Source organism: Mandrillus leucophaeus, unplaced genomic scaffold (genome assembly GCF_000951045.1).
Source record: "Mandrillus leucophaeus isolate KB7577 unplaced genomic scaffold, Mleu.le_1.0 Scaffold315, whole genome shotgun sequence".
Classification (NCBI taxonomy): domain Eukaryota; kingdom Metazoa; phylum Chordata; class Mammalia; order Primates; family Cercopithecidae; genus Mandrillus; species Mandrillus leucophaeus.
The window spans coordinates 973351-991535 of NW_012103310.1; the positions used below are offsets into that span (position 1 = coordinate 973351).

At 50.0% G+C, this 18185-nt stretch overlaps 1 protein-coding gene across 1 annotated transcript in view; it reads left to right on the plus strand.

The window, feature by feature from the left end:
- Positions 1-101: 101 nt before the first annotated feature.
- SIM2 (single-minded family bHLH transcription factor 2) overlaps positions 102-18185 on the plus strand; it is a 42898-nt gene continuing 24814 nt past the window's right edge. Inside the window, exons 1-3 of the mRNA XM_011987741.1 lie at positions 102-276; positions 9749-9831; positions 13189-13278. Coding sequence (XP_011843131.1) covers positions 102-276; positions 9749-9831; positions 13189-13278 — 348 coding nt within the window. The remainder of the gene's footprint in view (positions 277-9748; positions 9832-13188; positions 13279-18185) is intronic.

Sequence of the window (18185 nt, forward strand, 5' to 3'; positions counted from 1 at the left end):
GGCTCTGGGCGTCCCCTTCCCCATCCCAGCCGCCGCAGCACGAGCGGGGCTCCGCGGGCCTGGAGCACGGCCGGGTCTAATATGCCCGGAGCCGAGGCGCGATGAAGGAGAAGTCCAAGAATGCGGCCAAGACCAGGAGGGAGAAGGAAAATGGCGAGTTTTACGAGCTGGCCAAGCTGCTCCCGCTGCCGTCGGCCATCACCTCGCAGCTGGACAAAGCGTCCATCATCCGCCTCACCACGAGCTACCTGAAGATGCGCGCCGTCTTCCCCGAAGGTGAGGAGCAGGTGGGCAGCCGGGGACGCTGGAGAGCCCGGCGGCCTCGGCCCAGGCGGGAAGCTCAAGCCGGCCCGCCTAGAGGGGCTGCCGCGGCCTGGCGTCCAGAGCTGGGGCGTCTGAGGGAGGTTGCGTGAGGGTCTTCGGCTTCGGCGCTGGCTTGGAGCGAGGGGCCAGGGCCTTGGCGGCCCAGGCGACCAAACCCTCTCCTGGTCCAGGGCTGGGTGAGGGTGAATTACGAATTGTTCCAGGGGCAGGCAGTCCCCCAGCCTTCACAGCCTGCAGGTTCTTTCTGGTTTTGTTCTTTCTCCCTTTCCTCCTTCCTTCCTTCCTTCACCAATGCATTCTGGTTTGGTTTGGATTTTTTTTTCTCTCTTTCTGCCTCTGTCTCTCTTTTTCTTTCTTTCTTTCTTTGTCTCCTTTTCTTTCTTTTTTCCTCTTTCTTTCATTCTCTCTCTCCTTCCTTCCTTCCTTTGCCAATGCATTGGTTTATTTTCTTTCCTTTTCTGCCTTCTTTCCTTTCTTTGGAAGTTCACCCTGGTTTTGTTTTGCTTGCTTGCTTTCCCCATTCCTTTCTTTCATTTTCCCTCCTTCCCTTCCTTCTTTTCTTTCTACAATTCCCTTTATTTTTCCTTCATTCCTCCCTCTTTTTTTCTCTTCCTGGAGGAGGTGAAGGAGGGTCGGCTTCACGTGCTGGGAGGCAGCGTGCATCACGGCGAGGCCCAGGCACTGCAGGCTGAGGCCACACAGCGAGCACTTGTGCGGAGCCGGGCCCTCTAGTGAGGCTGGGGTGCGGGAAGTCAGGGCAGAAGAGACCACCACCCCCGCGCCGTTGGTGAGCTGAGATCCGGCTGAAAGAGAGGAGGCCGATTAATTCGAAAATGGCAGACGGAGCTGACATTCTTTTCAGGATTGAAAATGTGTCACAGTGGGCCAGGGGCGCTGGGACACGCGGTCCCGAAGACTCGGAACCGGAAGAAATGGTGGCGCGCTGGGTGGGCTGCCCCGCCGCCCACGCTGGCTGCCGCTGGTGACAGTGGCTGCCCGGCCAGTAACCTCCGAGCAGCAGGTCTCAGGAAGGCCTGGTCACCACAACGTTCGTTTTTGGCGTCCCAAGCGTTCCGGGCCGCGTCTTCCAGCGCCTCTGCCCCCAGAGGGGTCGCTGCGGCCTGGCCCGAAGGGTTTGACTCTTTGCTGGGAGGCGCGCTGCTCAGGGGTCTGCTGGGTCCTCTGGGCCCAGGAGCTGGGAGGGCTGCGGCGGCCTCTGGAGCCCCGGGAGCCAGTGCTGGGGTAGGGAGACAACTTCCGCTGCAGGGCGCCGGACGGTCGTTGCAGCACAGGCGACAGGTGTCCTTAGGCCGCAGGGCGCCTCCATAGCGCCATCCCCACCAGGCACTCTACTCGAAATCAGAGAGCTCGACCTTTTGCATTCGTCGCTGCCAAGCCTGTTGTTTGTGCTGGTCGCTGGGTCTGGAGCTGCGCTTCTCAGCGCCTCACTGGTGGAGCGCGGAGGGCCGGTCTGCAAGCGCGGCCTCCAGCCCCGCGGCTCCCCTGCCCAGGAGCCGGGCGGACCGGGGAACACCCGGCAGCGGAGGTGGCTGGAAGAGGACCCTTGGCCTCTCCTGTGCCACCCGGCCCTACCGCGCAGCCCCGGGGCGCTCTCCTCTCGGGCGCGGCAGTCCTTCAGCCCAGCGCAGGTTCCTACCTTTCCTACCCGGAACCTGGCAAAAATACCCCACTCCCAGCCCCTCCTGCTGAGAGCTGTTGCCCAAGGTGGTCGCTACTTGTCTGCTCAAGGGTGACCCCTTGGCAGAGAAGTAGAGATGATTCCACTCCGGTTGATGTTTCAGGGGAAATTAAAAGAGCATTCGGTTTTATGAGTCTCCTTCCCGCCGGGGGAGGCGTGGTGGTAACTGGTTTCCTGGGATGAGCCTTTCTTAACCGCATGCAACAAAGCAAGTGTGGAATCCAGACAAGAGGGCGCTCACTGCCCTCTGCCCCCTTTGGAAATAGAAAAAGCATTCGAAGAAACAATCCAAAGATTAAATGATTTGTGGACAGTGAATTCAATTAAACCAGAAATTAGTAAGGGAGGGCTGAGAAAACACGGCTGCTCAAAAACTGTTCGCCGTGTGAGGGATTTCCCGGAGAGCCTGTGGAAAGCTGCGAAGTGGTGGGTGTACCGCTCAGCCGCCTTTAAACCGGGTCTGTGCGTTCTGGCTCTGGAAAGCAAGTCTCCAGGCATTTGGGCTGAGAATTGCTGGGCCCTGAGTTTGTGCGGGGTGGTCCTTCTGGGGGCCAGGACTTGAGCAGCTTGCTCTGGTGGCAGGTTTGGGAGAAGTTGAGGGGCCTCCTGTGTATTTTTTTGGGGGGTGACCCTGGAAGTTGGCACTCTGGAAGGGACCTGTTTGGCCCTAGAGTTTTGGAAAGGGCCCTGAACCTGTTTGGTCCCTCTCAGAAAGGGAAGGGAGCAGTGGCTTAGTCCCTCTGTCCTCCATTCCTGCGATGCCTGGGGTAGGGTAGACCTAGAGTGGGTGGACACATATCCTTGGAATTCGTCAGGACAGCCGCTCAGGGGCCTTGGCCCTCAGTCAGTCTGGGGCTGAGGAATAGGGAAGCTGGGAGCTTAGGGCAGAGGAGGAAGATGCATTTAGAAAGACCTCCATTATGCAAACAGGAGTCCATTTATGCAAACTGGTCACCCTTCCAGTAGCTCCAAAGAGTGGCATCTTGATTGATTTAACCTCTTCTCAGGGAACCTGTGTCTGTGAGGGAGGATACAGCTGCAGGGTTGGAATAGGGTCTGTCTGAGCTGCCAGGGTCAGGGTGGTGGCCCTAGGGAGGTTTTAGGGCCAGGGTAGTCCCGGGCTGTGGCAGGGGCTCTCAGATGGCCTTGGGCTCTCAGCTGCAAGGTGAAAAATACCATGAGGAATTGATCCGCCAAGGGCGGTCTTGTCTCAAAGCAAGTGGATTGCTGGGGTAAAGAATCTAGAGACCAACTTAGGACTCTGGGAGGAAAAACAAAATAAAAAGAATAGCATAGTGCTAAGGAACTGCAAGGATCACAAGATTAACCCTTCATACCTGGGGAAATGGAGGCCAGACATGACACAGGCCTTTCTCAAGGCCCCATAGCAAGGGCAATAGCAGACCAGTTGCTGCCACTGCGGTCCTGTGGGGCATGTTCTCACCCCACTGCACCCAGGAGGCTGCCAGCCTCTGTTCCTTTTAACCCAGATCTCCTCAGGTGGTAAAACAGAAAAAGGAACTCAGAGGGGTCCCTGTGTGTAGGACAGAGGGAGACCACCAGAACCAGGGTAAGCACCTCACTCAGTAGCCAGTTCAATGGCTTGGGGATGCTTTCAACATTTACAGCCAGGTTTAAGTCCCCATTGTCATGCTGTGCTACTCGGCCTTGGTCTCCTTGTCTGTAAAATGGGCCCATTAGCAATGCACAGGGTTGCTGTGATGAAGACTGAGGTCCCAGAAGCAGAACTATGCAGTGAGGGGGAATCCTAAGTGTTGTTCCTAGGCCACTCACCCCTTCCTGTGAGCTGCCCATGTTCCCTGGGTCAAAGGAGTCTTGAATGGCAGGGATGAAGGACTCACTGCCTGGACTTTGAAGATCCCTGCTTTCTGGGTGGCCATCTTTTCTCCCCTTTGACAGTGAACTAACAAATGGAAAGTAGATAGGACTGGGAAGAGGACAGGAGAGCAAGGCTGGCTTTGGACATGGGCTCAAAATGGAAAACTTGATGAGTCTTGGCGGGTGGTTAAGATAAGCTCCGGGCTGGGGCAGCGCTGAGTCCGGTGGTCAGCCGGCCCTCCCCAAAGTGGGCCCTCTGTTCTGGAGATACCGGCTTTGGAAACCGTGAAAGCATGCTGGCAGGCAAGCTCTGGTTCTTCCCTGGCCACAGCTGCTCCGAACTCGGGTTGCTCCCCGGCCATAGCTGCTCTGACCAAAGGCAGCAGGACGCAGGTCAGCCTCTGCTCGTCGGAGGTCAGAGGCAGGGCCTCCAGCACCAGACAGCAGTGCCACTGCAAACCTGGCACAACAGACTGGTCCCAGGACCCAGCTCAGTAGTGAAGTTGGAAACCAAGGTTAAGTCTCCCCATCTCCCTTTCCCAACCCGAAAGACCCAAGACGGGTGTGGGTGAAAGAGGGAGAAGGAATTGCTACTCCAGAAACTGTCATTTGCCCACACAAAAAGAGGTGGGGTTCAAGGTCTGAACTCTTCCAATGCCTGGGTGCCTTTGGGACTAAATTCAGCTGCAGGTGCCCCCATCACCACTTCCACCTGAGCACTCCAAGAGAAGCCAAGTTATCTTAGACATTGTTTCCCGGAACCAAAGTGACTTGATTTGGAGAGCTGGGTGAGGAGAAACTCACCTCTATACCTGTGAGGGCGTCATAGATGTGAGGCCATTCTCTACCTCCGCTGGAAAAAATGCAGATTAATTAAAGGTCGACTGTTTAACAGAACAACGTAGATTTTTACAACTCTTTCCCCATCCCTGCTTTGAAGCCTGCCAGGCTGCAGCCGGGGATCCAGGAGGGAAAGCTCACAGGCGCAGAGGGGACAATCTGGGACGTGGTAAAGGGGACACCCGGGCACAGGGCCTGTGCTTTCGTTGGAGGCGAGGAAGTGGAGCGCGCGCTGCAGATTCAGCGCGGGGCTAGAGGAGGACCTGGATCCCTGAACCCCGGGGCTGAAAGGGAGCCTCCGGACTGCTGTGCGTGCCGACCTCCTCGGAGCCAGCAGCTACTGGGGCGGCGTATGAACTGCCCAGGTCTGGGCACCGGCAGTGGGGGCAAGGGGCCTTCTGCCTGTCCTCAGAGCACGTAGGATACCCGCGGGCGACACGCCCGGCCAAGCTAGGAGCCTCCTTCCCTGCCCCTCCCCATCGGCCAAGGGAGACTGTCTTGGGGCGTCCCCACGACCACCCCCTTCTCACCCGGTCCCCAGTTTGGAAAAGGGCGCAAGAGGCGGGCTTTTCAGGGGCCCCGGGGAGAACAGGAGGGCTCCGAGGCGGGAGAAGGACGGAAGCGCGCAGATGCGCCCCAAATTGCGACTATTTACTGGGATCCTTGTGTGGGGAAAGGAGGCTTAGAGGCTCAAGTTGTAGGCTGTCCTAGAGCAGCGAGGCGAGGAACTGGCCCCAAACTCCCTCCTTATGCCCTGGCACAGGTTTCCGGCGCCTCGTGTTCCCAAGGGAGCCCCTGAGTCTACCGCCCCTGCAGGGGGGTCGTGCTGCGGCTTCAGGGTCGTAAACGCCGAGGTCGGGGGTGGCGGAGCTGTAGAGGCTGCCTGCGCGGAAAGCTCCAGGATCCCAAAATTTGCTTGCGTGGAGCAGGGAGCGGAAGAGGCAGCCAGTCCTCACCCTCCTCTCCCGCCACGCACATACCCTTCTTGACTTTGGAGTGGTTTGCAATCCGAAAGTGTGACCTTGAGTCCTCAGATGGCCGGCAACGCGCCAGAGGTCACGCTCCCCAGAGATACCCCTCTCCCCTCCCCTACTCCAGCTCCCCCTGGAGCGAGTGATAATTGGGGGAGGAGAGGCCGCAGTCAGGGAAAGGGTGGGAAAGTCAGAGAGGTCGGCACAAAGTGATGGCAGCCCGGCAAACACCGGGGCTTCGGGCTGGGCCGCGCTCATTTAATCCCACAAAAATCCCGTTTTGGAGGTGAGAAATAGAGGTTTAAAGGTCGAACCCTTCTGGAGATCAGACCGAGGCGACGGGCCCAGCTGGCGTCTTAAAGCAGGGAGGGGGAGTCGGGAGGAGGTGAGACCCCTGCACCCAGGTGGGGGCTCCCAAACTGTTCTGGATTTTCCACACTCCCAGGTCCGATTTTCCACGGAGGGCTGGGAGTAGGGACCGGCACCTTCTTGTTGTTAACCGCATTTGATATTCACAAGAACCCTGTGAGGAGACTTTGTCACAGACGTTTTTAGATGCCTGAGGTTGCCGGAGGGGCAGTGAAAGAATGGCCGTCTAACCTGGTGTTCCTACCAGAGTCCAGGCCCTGTGTCCTGGGCTGGACCCACAGTCCCTGCCACCACCCAGAGGAAGGCACGAAGCTTGCTGCCTCCTTTACAGGTCTCCCTTAGGCGCCCTTATGAAGGGGGTCGGCCACCTCACAGTGCAGGAACTATCTCCCCGTTTGCTCCCAAAGTCTTCTTGGTGTGGTACTGTTTATGATCTCTGTGACCTGCATCTGGAGGTACCCCCAGGGCCAGCTTCCGGAGAGGAGGGATCACGTGAAGGCAGTGTCTGTGGTGTGAGGAACCGCAGGCAGGGTGTGGAACCAACATGCACACACTCACAGGTGCTGGCGGGCAGCGGGGAATGAGGCGCTGGCTCCCTTTCCCTCTATTTCTCCCTGGGGGTCCCGGCAACCTGGCCATCCCTGACTTCCAATAGCACAGCCTCCCCACAGGTCCTGCAGCGCTCGGCAGGGGTGCAGGGAACTCCCCTCCCCCCAGTCCCAACCTCACCCCCCTCACCCCCAGCCCACCCCCACCCCTCCGGCAGGAAATCACAGGCTGGATTGGGGACCCCTGGCTGCTACAGGAGAGCAGTGAGTGCTGGGAGCCGCTAACTCCGAGGCGCCTAGCCCCGACTCTTCTCATCCCCTGTTTTTGAAATAAAACCCTTCTTTAATTCCAGATAAGGGCCACGTGCCCAGTGCCTCACTTTCGTGGGAGTGTATATCACTTCACAGTACCAAGACAATTTTCTTGCGTTGCAAATCTTCATTTAGTCTCTGCATTCAGACCAAAGTAGATTTTTATGAGCTGAGTGAAAAAACCTTGCCCACATTGGTTTCTAATGGAAGAACTGGCAGCGCCACCGCCCCAGGCTGGGGTGGCCTAGAGGCAGGGGTGCTTGGGAGGAACATCTAGCACCAGGCCACCTCCACCAGGTGGGAAAGGGTCGTTTGCACCAGATCTCTGCTGACATAGCAGAGGCTTTGGGGAATTACAGAAAAACTATAACGATCTAAGAGAACAAGTTATCTTGAAGTGTGCGGGTATTTGAATTATACAGACAATTGTCCGGTGTGCCCAATGCACTTTTGCATGTAGAGCCAGGGCCTTCGAGGAGGCTTTCAGGAGATCCCGGGCAGTGGAGTATGGTCTGGAGTTCATTTCAGTAGGTGCAGATTTCTCCCCAAGTCTTCCCTCCATGGGCTTTGCAAGAAGCCAGGGCCCAGAGGCCAGGCTCACGCTAAATTTTTGTGGGTTCAAGTCCCATAGATCTAGCAAGGGTTTAGCTTAATTAAAGTGATTGATTTGTGTTCAGTTGATGCAGAGTGAAGTTTTGCAATCCTTGTGTGTTTCAGAAATTAAGCATAGTTTACTTACCAAGGGCTTTGAAGGCTTTTGGTCTTACTTAACCTAAATTTCTTTAGCACCAAACAGGGCAAAGGCGGCTCCAGGACAACTGCCCAACCCCAGGAACGACCCAGCAGCAGAGAAAAGGACAGCTGCCAGGGTGCGTTTGTCCATTTTTGGAAATGAGAATTCCTGAGTCGTTAGTGAAGTCTTACTTCACCGAACCCCAGGACATTTATATTTTGGTTCTTGCCATTGCTGGTTAAATGGTTGCCAATGCTGCCGCCACGAGGCCTGGGAGGAAGGACCTGCTGCTGAGAGCGCAGGGAGTGCTGCTGTGATCACGGTGGTGAGGGCGATTTCCCGGGATTAAAAAGCCACCTCTGCCCCCGTGGTGGAGGCTGGAGGCCCCCGAATAATGAACTGTGATTGTATTCTCGGGATCATGTATGTGGAAATTAGCCACCTCTTCAGCCAAGATAAGCCCCTAATTCCTTGAGCCCAGGAGGAGAAATTAAAGGTCATCCCTTTTTAAATCCGGAATACTTTTTTTTTTTTTTTAAGTTTTTCGTTGCCGAATAGGGAAGGGTTTGCGAAGCCGCTGCCCTGGGCCGAGGTGCATTTTACGCTTCCAGAGGTCGAGGCCTCCAGAAACCGCGACGCCCTGGGCGTTCCTGGGAAGGCTGAGAGACCCAGGGTGACTGGGTGACTGCACAGCGACTCCTCGGGAACCCACTCGGGGTGCCCACTTGGAAGGGCTTTGAGGCCCCGGGAACGGTCTCCAGGATCTGCACGGCTAGTCAGGTTCCCCGTCCGTCGTATCCGGCCCTGCCCAGAGGCTCCTGCCTTTGGTTAGGTGCTCGCGTCACCGCACGAAGGCAGGCAGTGGGGGCTGGGGCTGGGGCTGGTGCTGGGCCTGGCCTGAAGTTCCTGGGGTCTGGGGAGGGCATCGTGGGTTGGGGCTGGGGGCGCGCCAGCAGCGTCTGCAGCTCGCCCCGCAGGGGTAGCAGCCAGGGTTCGGGCGCTAGGCTCGTGGGCCGGGAGGCGGCGGGCGTGTTGTCCTCCGGGGAGGTTGGGGTTCAGGCGGTGCACCCGCCCTCGCCATCTGGCGCGGCAGCCACGGCGCTCAGTGGAGGGTCTACGGCAAGGCTGCCGGCAGGAAGACTCCGGGGAGGGGTCGGGGGTTGTCCCAGCCCGCGCTAAGCGCCGCAGCCTCGCCCGGCTTTCCTGCTTCCTCGGAGTATGTAGGGCAAGCCTGGGTTCTCGCGGGGTGCAGCAGTCAGGCCGAGGGTGCAGCAGGAGGGGAGCCCCGATGGGCAGAGCCTTCTTTCCCCTGGTGCGTAATACCAGTTGGTAGCTTTTGGGGAGGTGGTGAGGAAGGGCAGGAGGCCTGTTGAACGGAGGGGCGGGGGATCCCTAATTATGTGACAAGGGACCCTTTCCAGTTTGGCCTGTGGCCCATCCTTCTCCCACCGCCCCCAGATTGGAGTCTGCTCTCGGGGAGCCCCCAGGTAAACCCCTCCCAGGCAGACAGTTTCGGATTGGAAGGAGGACCGCGCTCGCAGGGCGCCTGTGAGAGCTGGGAAGCCCAAGGGGTAGCGTGTAGGGGGCTTTTTATGCGGCAGGAGCTGCCTCCTGGGCGGTGGGGACTTTTTGTCTCAGCCTCTCTGCCTTTGGGAAAAACAGGAGTTGCCGGAGAAGCAGGGAAAGAAAGGAGGGAAGGAAGGAGGGTCCTTGGGGGAATATTTACGGGTCAAATCGATATCCCCGTTTGGCCACGAGAATGGCGATTTCAAAGCAGATTAGATTACTTTGTGGCATTTCAAATAAAACGGCAATTTCAGGGCCATAAGCACGTGGGCGACCCGCGGGAGCTGTGGGCCTGGCAGGCTCACACGGGAGCCCGGGCTGCCGGCCGCGGCGGGGATTTCTCCCCCGGCCTTTTCTTTTTTCACCAAGGGCAAAGGGACGACGGCGAGAGCACAGATGGCGGCTGCGGAGCCGGGGAGGCAGCGTGGGGACGCGCAGGACTCGTGGGGTGGGCTGGCAGGGTGCAGGGGTTCCGCGTGACCTGCCTGGCGCCCAGGCATCGGGCTGGGCGCTGCAGTTTACTGATTTACCTTCTTCCTCGGTTCAGGTTTAGGAGACGCGTGGGGACAGCCAAGCCGCGCCGGGCCCCTGGACAGCGTCGCCAAGGAGCTGGGATCGCACTTGCTGCAGGTAGAGCGGCCGCACCAGGGGAGGAGCGCAGCCGCCGCAGGCTCCCTTCCGACCCCGCCACCCCAGCCTCCAGGCGCCCCTTCTCCAGGAGGGCTGGGCAGATCCAGAGGCTGCCGGGGGCTGGGGATAGGGGTGGTCCCCATTGCGGAGGGATGGACGCTTAGCATGTCGGATGCGGCCTGCGGCCAAACCTACCCTAACCCTACATCTGCCCCCACACCCCGCCGAAAGCCCCAGGACTCCCCAGGCCACCTGAGACCTAGGCCAGGGGCGCCTCCCGAGCGTGGTCAAGTCCTTTCCAACCTCGCTTCCCTCGGCAGCTTCCACCCAGAGCTTGCTCTGTGCCAGGCGCTAGGGCCGGAGCAGCAGGAATGATCCGGCTGCTCTGAGCTCTAAAGCATTCGGCCGCTGCGTGTGTGCGGGGGGCGCAAGCACGGAGAGACAGTATCGATAATAGAATATTAACAGGGGCACTTGTCCAGAGCTTACTGCAGGCCACATTCAGTTCCGGACTTTATTGGCTTCCCCTTCCCATCTAGAGTGCGTTCTCTTTTTTGCCTTGTTTTTGTTTGTTTTTTGTTTGTTTGTTTGTTTTTGGTTTTTTGGGGGGGGGTTGGTTTTTTGTTTGTTTGTTTGTTTGTTTGTTTTTGAGACGGAGTCTCACTCTGTGGCCTTGCCTGGAGTGCAATGGCACGATCTCGGCTCACTCCAACCTCCATCTCCCGGATTCAAGTGATTCTCCGGCTTCAGCCTCCCGAGTAGCCAGGATTACAGGAACTCGCCATCATGCCTGGCTAATTTTTGTATTTTTGTAGAGATGGGGTTTCACCACGTTGGCCAGGCTGGTCTCGAACTCCTGACCTCTGATGAGCCGCCCACCTCAGCCTCCCAAAGTGTTGGAATTACAGGCGTGAGCCAACGCGTCCTGCCTGGGTTCTGTTTTTAACTTCATTTTTTTAAGAGGAGGAAATTGAGGCACAGAGAGGTTAAATAACATGTCTAAGGTCACACAGCAAAAGGTGGAGTGGGGTTAGCCCATTGGCCTAGCTCTAGAGCCCAGCCGGATAACCAGAACTTGGTGAGGCCTCCAGGCTCTTGCTTGGTTTGGAGCCAGGTGCTTAGCTCCCCGAGCCGGGGGCCATTCACCCTGCAGGAGCTGCACGCGCCACCCTGACCTCAGCTTTTCCCTGGCAGCAGAGGGGCTTTGTGGGTCATCGGGGTAGCCCTGGGCACAGCTCGCCACTTCCAGGTGGGCAGTTGGTGCTGGCTGGGGACAGATCCCAATCTTTCAAATGCCCTTTACAGAGCCTCATCAACGACCCAATTCATTCCCCCACTCCTGTCATTTGTCTCTGCCATCGAAAAATGCCTACCGAGAGCTGCTCTGCATTTCCGCCCTCTATTTTGTGTTTTACTTTAAAATAATAATTTAAAAAATGTTGGCTGCAGGATGCCATGACTTAGGTCAGCGAGTCAGCCGCTAGCTCTGCATTTCCAAAAAGCAGATCTTTTCACAACTCTCTTGCCCCAAGTGCCCTAGTGTGGTTTAGTTTTTAAAATGCATGCCTGCGGAAGAGAAGACCCGGGGAATATTTGAAACCCCGAGCTTTTACAACATAAAGCGCATGGTGTGGCCACGGTGGGTAATGGCGCTCTGGGAGCCCTGCCCAGGCGGCCTCTGCTCCCCCTCCTTCACTTCCAGCTCCGAGCTGGGTGTGTTGCAAGTTTCATACTCCTACATATTATAAGTGACACTAATATCAGGGACAACTAAGTGCTGGGGAACTTCAGTGAAAACCTGGTTGGCAAAGTCAACACCCCCAGACTTCTGCATGCTACATTTCTTTAATTAATTCCGGAGCAGTGTGTGGACGGGTGTCTTTGCAGTTATTATACATGTAAGTGAATTAGGTCATTTGAAGCTACGAAGTCATACCCAACATTTTCCATTAAGAATGTTATTTTTTTAGCTACTGCTGGCAACTTTTAGAATTTAATTATGATAATTTTCCTCTTTTCCTCATTATCCCAGAGATGGCTGGTTGTGAGATACTTTTTCACTAAATGTGTCTCTTTAATGATTTTGGAGTTAAGAAAGCATGCCAAATGCACCAAGACATTTATAACTTTAGAAATTGCTGTATAGTTTATATTTTTGGAACACCACAGGTTTAGGTGGGAAAATATTTTGCAGCTGAGTTAGAAACTTGAAAGTTAGACTAATAATCAAGATGCTGATTTTCAACCTTAGCATCGGGGAAGGTAATGATAGTTTAGTTGGCAAAGACTTTTTGCAGCAAACTGTATTTGAGATAGCAGAATCCAAGGATATCTTTCAAGATTCACTTACACTACATTCTTTTTAGCCCCCTCTCTAGGGGTTGGGGGGAAGGTGGCTTAGAAAAACCAAAGGTAATCTGGTTTCAATTACATGCTGTAAAAATAGAATTTGTGGCCAGAAATTAATTTGGAATATTTTTTATGGGGGCAGCATTGTGGGTTGCATGAGTCTTTCACCAACTTTATTGCTTTCTTTTGGTTCTGGATCTAAAATATGAATGAGTAAATAAAATACAGTTTCCTTTTTCAAAAATAATTTAGTCTTTTTATCCTCGACACATAAACATAATCATTACCTTTTATTTGTCTTAATTACCTCTTATAGTTTTACTTTATTTTTGAGGGTTAGCCAACTTAGGAAAAATCAGAATTTCATTTGGGTAGTTTTCATTTTTCAGAAGTTGATACTTTTCCTCCTCGAATTTTGCAAAGGTTATTTGATCTCTTGCAAATTCTAAATAATTAATTCTGTAGACATAGTCTGGTAAAATAACCAGGTATTTTGTTTTATTTTCTGGGCAGTGGTAGTGTTTGGAATTTATTATTCAAATGGTACTTAAAGGTAACTAGAAAATTGTGGCAAATAAAGCGTATGTCCTAGTGGTATAAATGACTGCCAATTATGACATAAAATGATCTATATAGTGGTAGATTTTCCCCTAAGTACCATAGAACTCCGGATTTGTACTAAGTGCTAAAATAACCCAAACAAGAAAGCTACTACATTTAAACTGAGCATAATAGGAATTCTCAAATGTTTTGCATGATTTTTGTGATGTGGATGTATGATTGTTTCTAAAGTGCTTTAAAAGCATTTCAGAGCCTGGACTGGGAACTAAACCCTGGGTGCTGTTTCCTACAGTCCTTTTTAAGACCGTGGGCTTTGTTTTTGCATTTAGCAAGCATATGTTGATGGTCATATTTGATGCATCCCTCCATCCCAGTGACTGTACCATTGCTAGATTTAACTCTCATGTAGAATGATCATCTCTTATTCTGACATTTTATCTTTTACAGACTTTGGATGGATTTGTTTTTGTGGTAGCATCTGATGGCAAAATCATGTATATATCCGAGACTGCTTCTGTCCATTTAGGCTTGTCCCAGGTGGGTATTGCCTATTTCTTTGTGCAACCAAAATATTAAATGAAGTGATAGCAGATTTTGACAGCCTCGCCCAACTTGAAAATGCGTCTGTTTAAGTGTTTGCTTTTGTGTAGGAACATAACCCCAAATTGCAAAATCCTCTTCTCAGGACATCCTGCAGGGGCTTTCTTCTTCATATTACGTTTTATTTTTTACTTTCTTTTTCCCTTGGGGTTTCATGACCAGTGTGTCTTCGCCACATCAGCTTTGTTCCGAGACTCTGTCCCATACCTGGACTATCTGCTTACATAGTAACGCTAGATGCCCTGAAAAGAGCTTCACAAAGGAACATGTTTCAGTACACACTTGCTGGTCTGCACATGGTATTATGAGTTGCTATAAAGCAAGAGGTAAGCTGATGTGGAACATGGATTTTATGCAGAACGTTCTTTGGGGAGAGAGAATGGGGAGGGGTAGATTTATGAGTGTTCACTTGGAATTCAGGGTCATTTTTCCTGACTTTTTCCAGTTCAGTGGTCGTTTCAGCAAAGCATTTTATATGCTTGTGATAGAAACTCATAAAACTCAGTTTACTACTGTTTTGAACAGCAAGATTTCTTTAGAACATCTGAATATTACCAATTTTTCTGGAAAGATGAAATCATCTTCTTAAAAAGGTCCATCGTTTCCTTAGAGGAAAGAGGGGGACTTAGCTTTGTCTCTCCCTGGCAAGCCAAGGGTTTGGTGGGGGATTTGGGGCTCCCTGGGCCCGTTGAATGTTTGAAAGGAGAGAGTGTAACTGATCATTCTCATTCATGTGCCTGACTTAACAAATGCACATGATGATTTTAAAAGCCACATTTTAAACTACATATAGGGACTAACTGTTTCTTCACATTGTGAACTATCAGAGTGATTTTTCACCATGACTGAAGACACACTAGAATTAATGATAGATACAGCAGATGGGTTCCAGAGAGGCCCATAAGGAATTTGAATTACAACCGCCTCCTAATGTAGTTAAGCCAAAATAAAACATGCCGATTAATGTGGCTTCAGTTTGCTCAATGAAAAACAAAATGACCACATTTGGCAACCTGCATCTGGTGTACTCTTTTTGTTTTTCTGCCAATACTTTTTTTTTTTTAAATAAACTTGCTGTTTGTTTACAACCTTCTCTTCCAATGTATGGATATCCTCATCCAGGTCCACGTGGGTTTATATAACTCCGTGTTTCTTAGGCAAAGCCCTTTAAAATGAATTACATATTAAATTGATTCGGAAGTTTTTCTCTTCCTCTTTTCTGCTTTTATCAAACCAAGTCTCCCAAATACAGTTTACTAAGGCTTGGCCCTTGTATCTATGTGACTCAAGAGATTGGCGTACTTGTAGAATGGGAACTACTGTGGGAAATAGGAAATTTACTATTTTCCATAGTTATTAGGTTGGTGCAAAAGTAAATGTGGTCTTTCCATTACTTTTAATAGCAATGACTGCAATTGCCTTTGCACCAACCTACTATTATTCTCTGAATTTTTACCTTCCCCTATTTGGAATTATTCAGGGCCCTTAAGTTGTACCTAGACTAGTTTCTACTTCTGATTTGGCCTGATTACTTACCTTTTTTAATCGTTTACAAAACCTTTCGTAGTCTTACAGTAATGTCACAAACACAACAAAACGTTTCACACACTTTTAAAGATGACTGATCGAAAATCTTAAATAAGTAAAGTCACTGTTATCAAATATTAAATTTAGATCTGAGCTCCCTAGCAGTCAAAGCAAAAAGGGAAATGCATTCAGTTATACAGTTTTCATTGTCTGCTAGGGCTCGTTCTTAACCTACTTGAACCTTGTAACTTAAATAATAAAATCATGCCTGCTCTATCTGTCTGTAAGGATCGTGGTGAGACACAGATCAAAATGCCTATTTCCTGTGATTTACAAACTATAGGGAGCAACACAAAATCCAGGCATACCCACAGTTTCATTAGAACAAAGTTGCTTTCAGTAGAGTCCTATTAGGGCTGCTTGGTCATTTGGAATGTCCTGGCCCATCAGGAGGTACTGTGCACATCCCAAGAGATCCAGTTCATTCAGTCAGGCCATCCAAGTTAGCCTCTCTGTAGTTATTTTTCTCTTTTTAAGTGGAAAATAGAATTGATTGATTATAAACACAATAATTAAGAAGGACCAGAATATTGGATAGGTGACAAGTCTGCCTCCTGTTCGTGATTGACTCCACGCAAGGAAATCCAGGCAGCCTCGCAAGCTGAAGCACTCTATTTCCTCATGATCATAATGCAGCAGGAAAACTTCGCCTCATAATTTTGAGAGAGGAGAGGGGTTAGGCACTACCATTTTCTAAGAAAGTTGTAGAGATACATTGTCTCTTTCTCTCCAGCAGAAGTAACAGTTTCTAAAAAGATAAGTCTGATCATCTGCCTAGAGCCACTGATTTTTTCTGATTTCTCCGCGGGGCTGTGTTAGCATCAGTCCACAGCTACAAAAACACTTTAGTGCCGACGTGCCCTCTTTGTCCGTGTCTAGGGAGCGTTCCGTGGCGAACTGTTTAAATAAGCAACAACAAACTTTTCTCTCAAATATGCCTCCTGTTCATGATTAACTCCATAGAAGGAAATCTAGGCAGAATCACAATGTGTATTTTTTTCTGTCTTCTTTACTTAAATAGCAAAATAAAGTATTGAATAGGATGTCAAATACCCCACTGGTCTTTTAAACATTTTTGCACCTTTTAGATTATTTTTTAAAAGTCAGGCAAATGTATCAAGCATGAGACCTTTATTAAAACGGGCTTAAATTTTTTTTTAAGTCACGAGAGAGAAAAGTGTTAATAAAATTTTACCCAGTAGTCAGAGTAACCTTTTAAACAGAATTTCTGATGAATAATGATAGTAGTAATAGCTGATACATGCTGCTCTTCTGCGTTCCAAAAGCTTTCAGTTACCTTCAGTGACATTATCTCATTAAGTAAAGATGTCTTTCACGTTAATTCAGCCTTAAACTTTATGTTAAAAGATAATAGAGAATGTAAGCCCCTAGATCTGCTATAATTGTGTGGAAATTCCCTGCAAAGTGGTATTTTTTGTTTTGTTTTTCGTCTAACCTCTACTAAGTAACCCTCCAAATTCTCTATTTGAGGGTATAGAAATGATTCTTTATGGGTTATAAGCCCATCTCCATTCCAAGTCTTTTATTAAGCCTTACTTGAACAAGTATTGAAATAAATCTACTTTGTATGGCAGAGCTTTTTAGTTTTTTTTGTGTGTTTGTTTCCACTTGTCAACAAGTGATTGTTGCTGACAAACTTTGGTACTAAAACAATGACAGAGACAACCATAAAATGCCAGTTATCTCCTCAGCCTAGGGTCCAAGCGTCAGGCAATAGAGAGGCAGGCTTTAGCCTGCAATTCCCTTTGGTGGACACACTCACACACATGTCCACACACAAAACATCTAGACAAGTTTCTATCTACGCGGATGAGGTAGAGTCGGGACAGCAATCTTTTTCCACGCATGTTTACTAAATGATTTAGTTCCGTGTGCTTTTTTGGTTAATGCAATTATTTTACTTTTATTTAGGGAGGAGGGAAAAAATGCCCCTTGTAGCTGCTGTATACATTTTCAAGTATCCTTGAGTAAAGTTTCCTCACTCACATTGCGTACAGTTATATCGCATCTAGGTAACTAGTATGCGTGTTCAGATAAATATAGGTATGTATGAAATAGCTGTTTATGAGACACATAAAAGAATGTCTTATTTGAGATTGTGGCCAGAAGCAACCATAAATATATCGATGATGTGTGGAGGTACAAGACCTAATCCTTTCACTTTTGAAATGAAGACAAAAGACAACATATTATGTTTGTCGACATAACTTGAACCCTGAAACCCAAACCATTTTATTTTAAAAATGCTTAATTTACCATACTCAGCAAAACACCCAGAGTAACGTGCATTTTCAGAGTGCCAAGCGATTCTGCCCTTCCCCACAGAATATGTGCATATAGTGCTGTATTTATCATGTGTAGTTTTCTTGGCAGGAAGAAAAGCTATTCAGCAAGACATAAAAAAGCTCTTACTAGGAAAGCTATCCATTTTGTAGTTAGCGGGGTTTTACAAATACTAAAATATCACATGGAAGGTCTGTTTTAATAAGGCTGATGTATGAGACCCAGGGAGTTTTATAGCGACAACCATAATTTTTTTTCTTTTTTCTTTTTTTTTTTTATGTGAAGTAGTCACATTTCTTTCAATGTTCAAAAGCACAGATAGATACGTAAATACAGGAAACACCATGTCAACCATAATTTTGAGTTAAGGTCAGGACTGTTTTATCATTCCAAAATTTGTTATTTAAAGACATTTCCGTTATTTGAAGGCTGTTTCACTTCCTAGACAGCTCTGGAGTTTTCATGTTCATTTTGTCACAGACCCGAGCCTTCAGAAAACCAAGCCTTTCATCTGTGCAACCTCACCCTTCTCATTCTTCAAACACATGTGATGAGAACGGGAACACTGAAAACACAAGAAGCTACTCTGGGATTAAAACGCAAATCTAACCCTTAATAAGCACAGATGGAAGGTCTTTCTGCAAGGATATGAAGATGTTTCCCGAAAACACATCAGTTACTTTTTTCTAGAAAAGAACTTTGAGCAAACCAGAATTATTCTTTTTCCCTAAAAACATGGGGAAGAGAGAAATGATAGGCCAATATAACATTTCTTTATTTTGTTATTTTTTCATTTTTTAAATAAACTGTTGAAATTGTGAGTTAATATATGTTTTCTTTTCTTTTCTTTTCTTTTCTTTTTTTTTTTTTTTTTGAGACGGAGTCTTGCTCTGTCGCCTAGGCTGGAGTGCAGTGGCGCGATGTCGGCTCACTGCAAACTCTGCCTCCCGGGT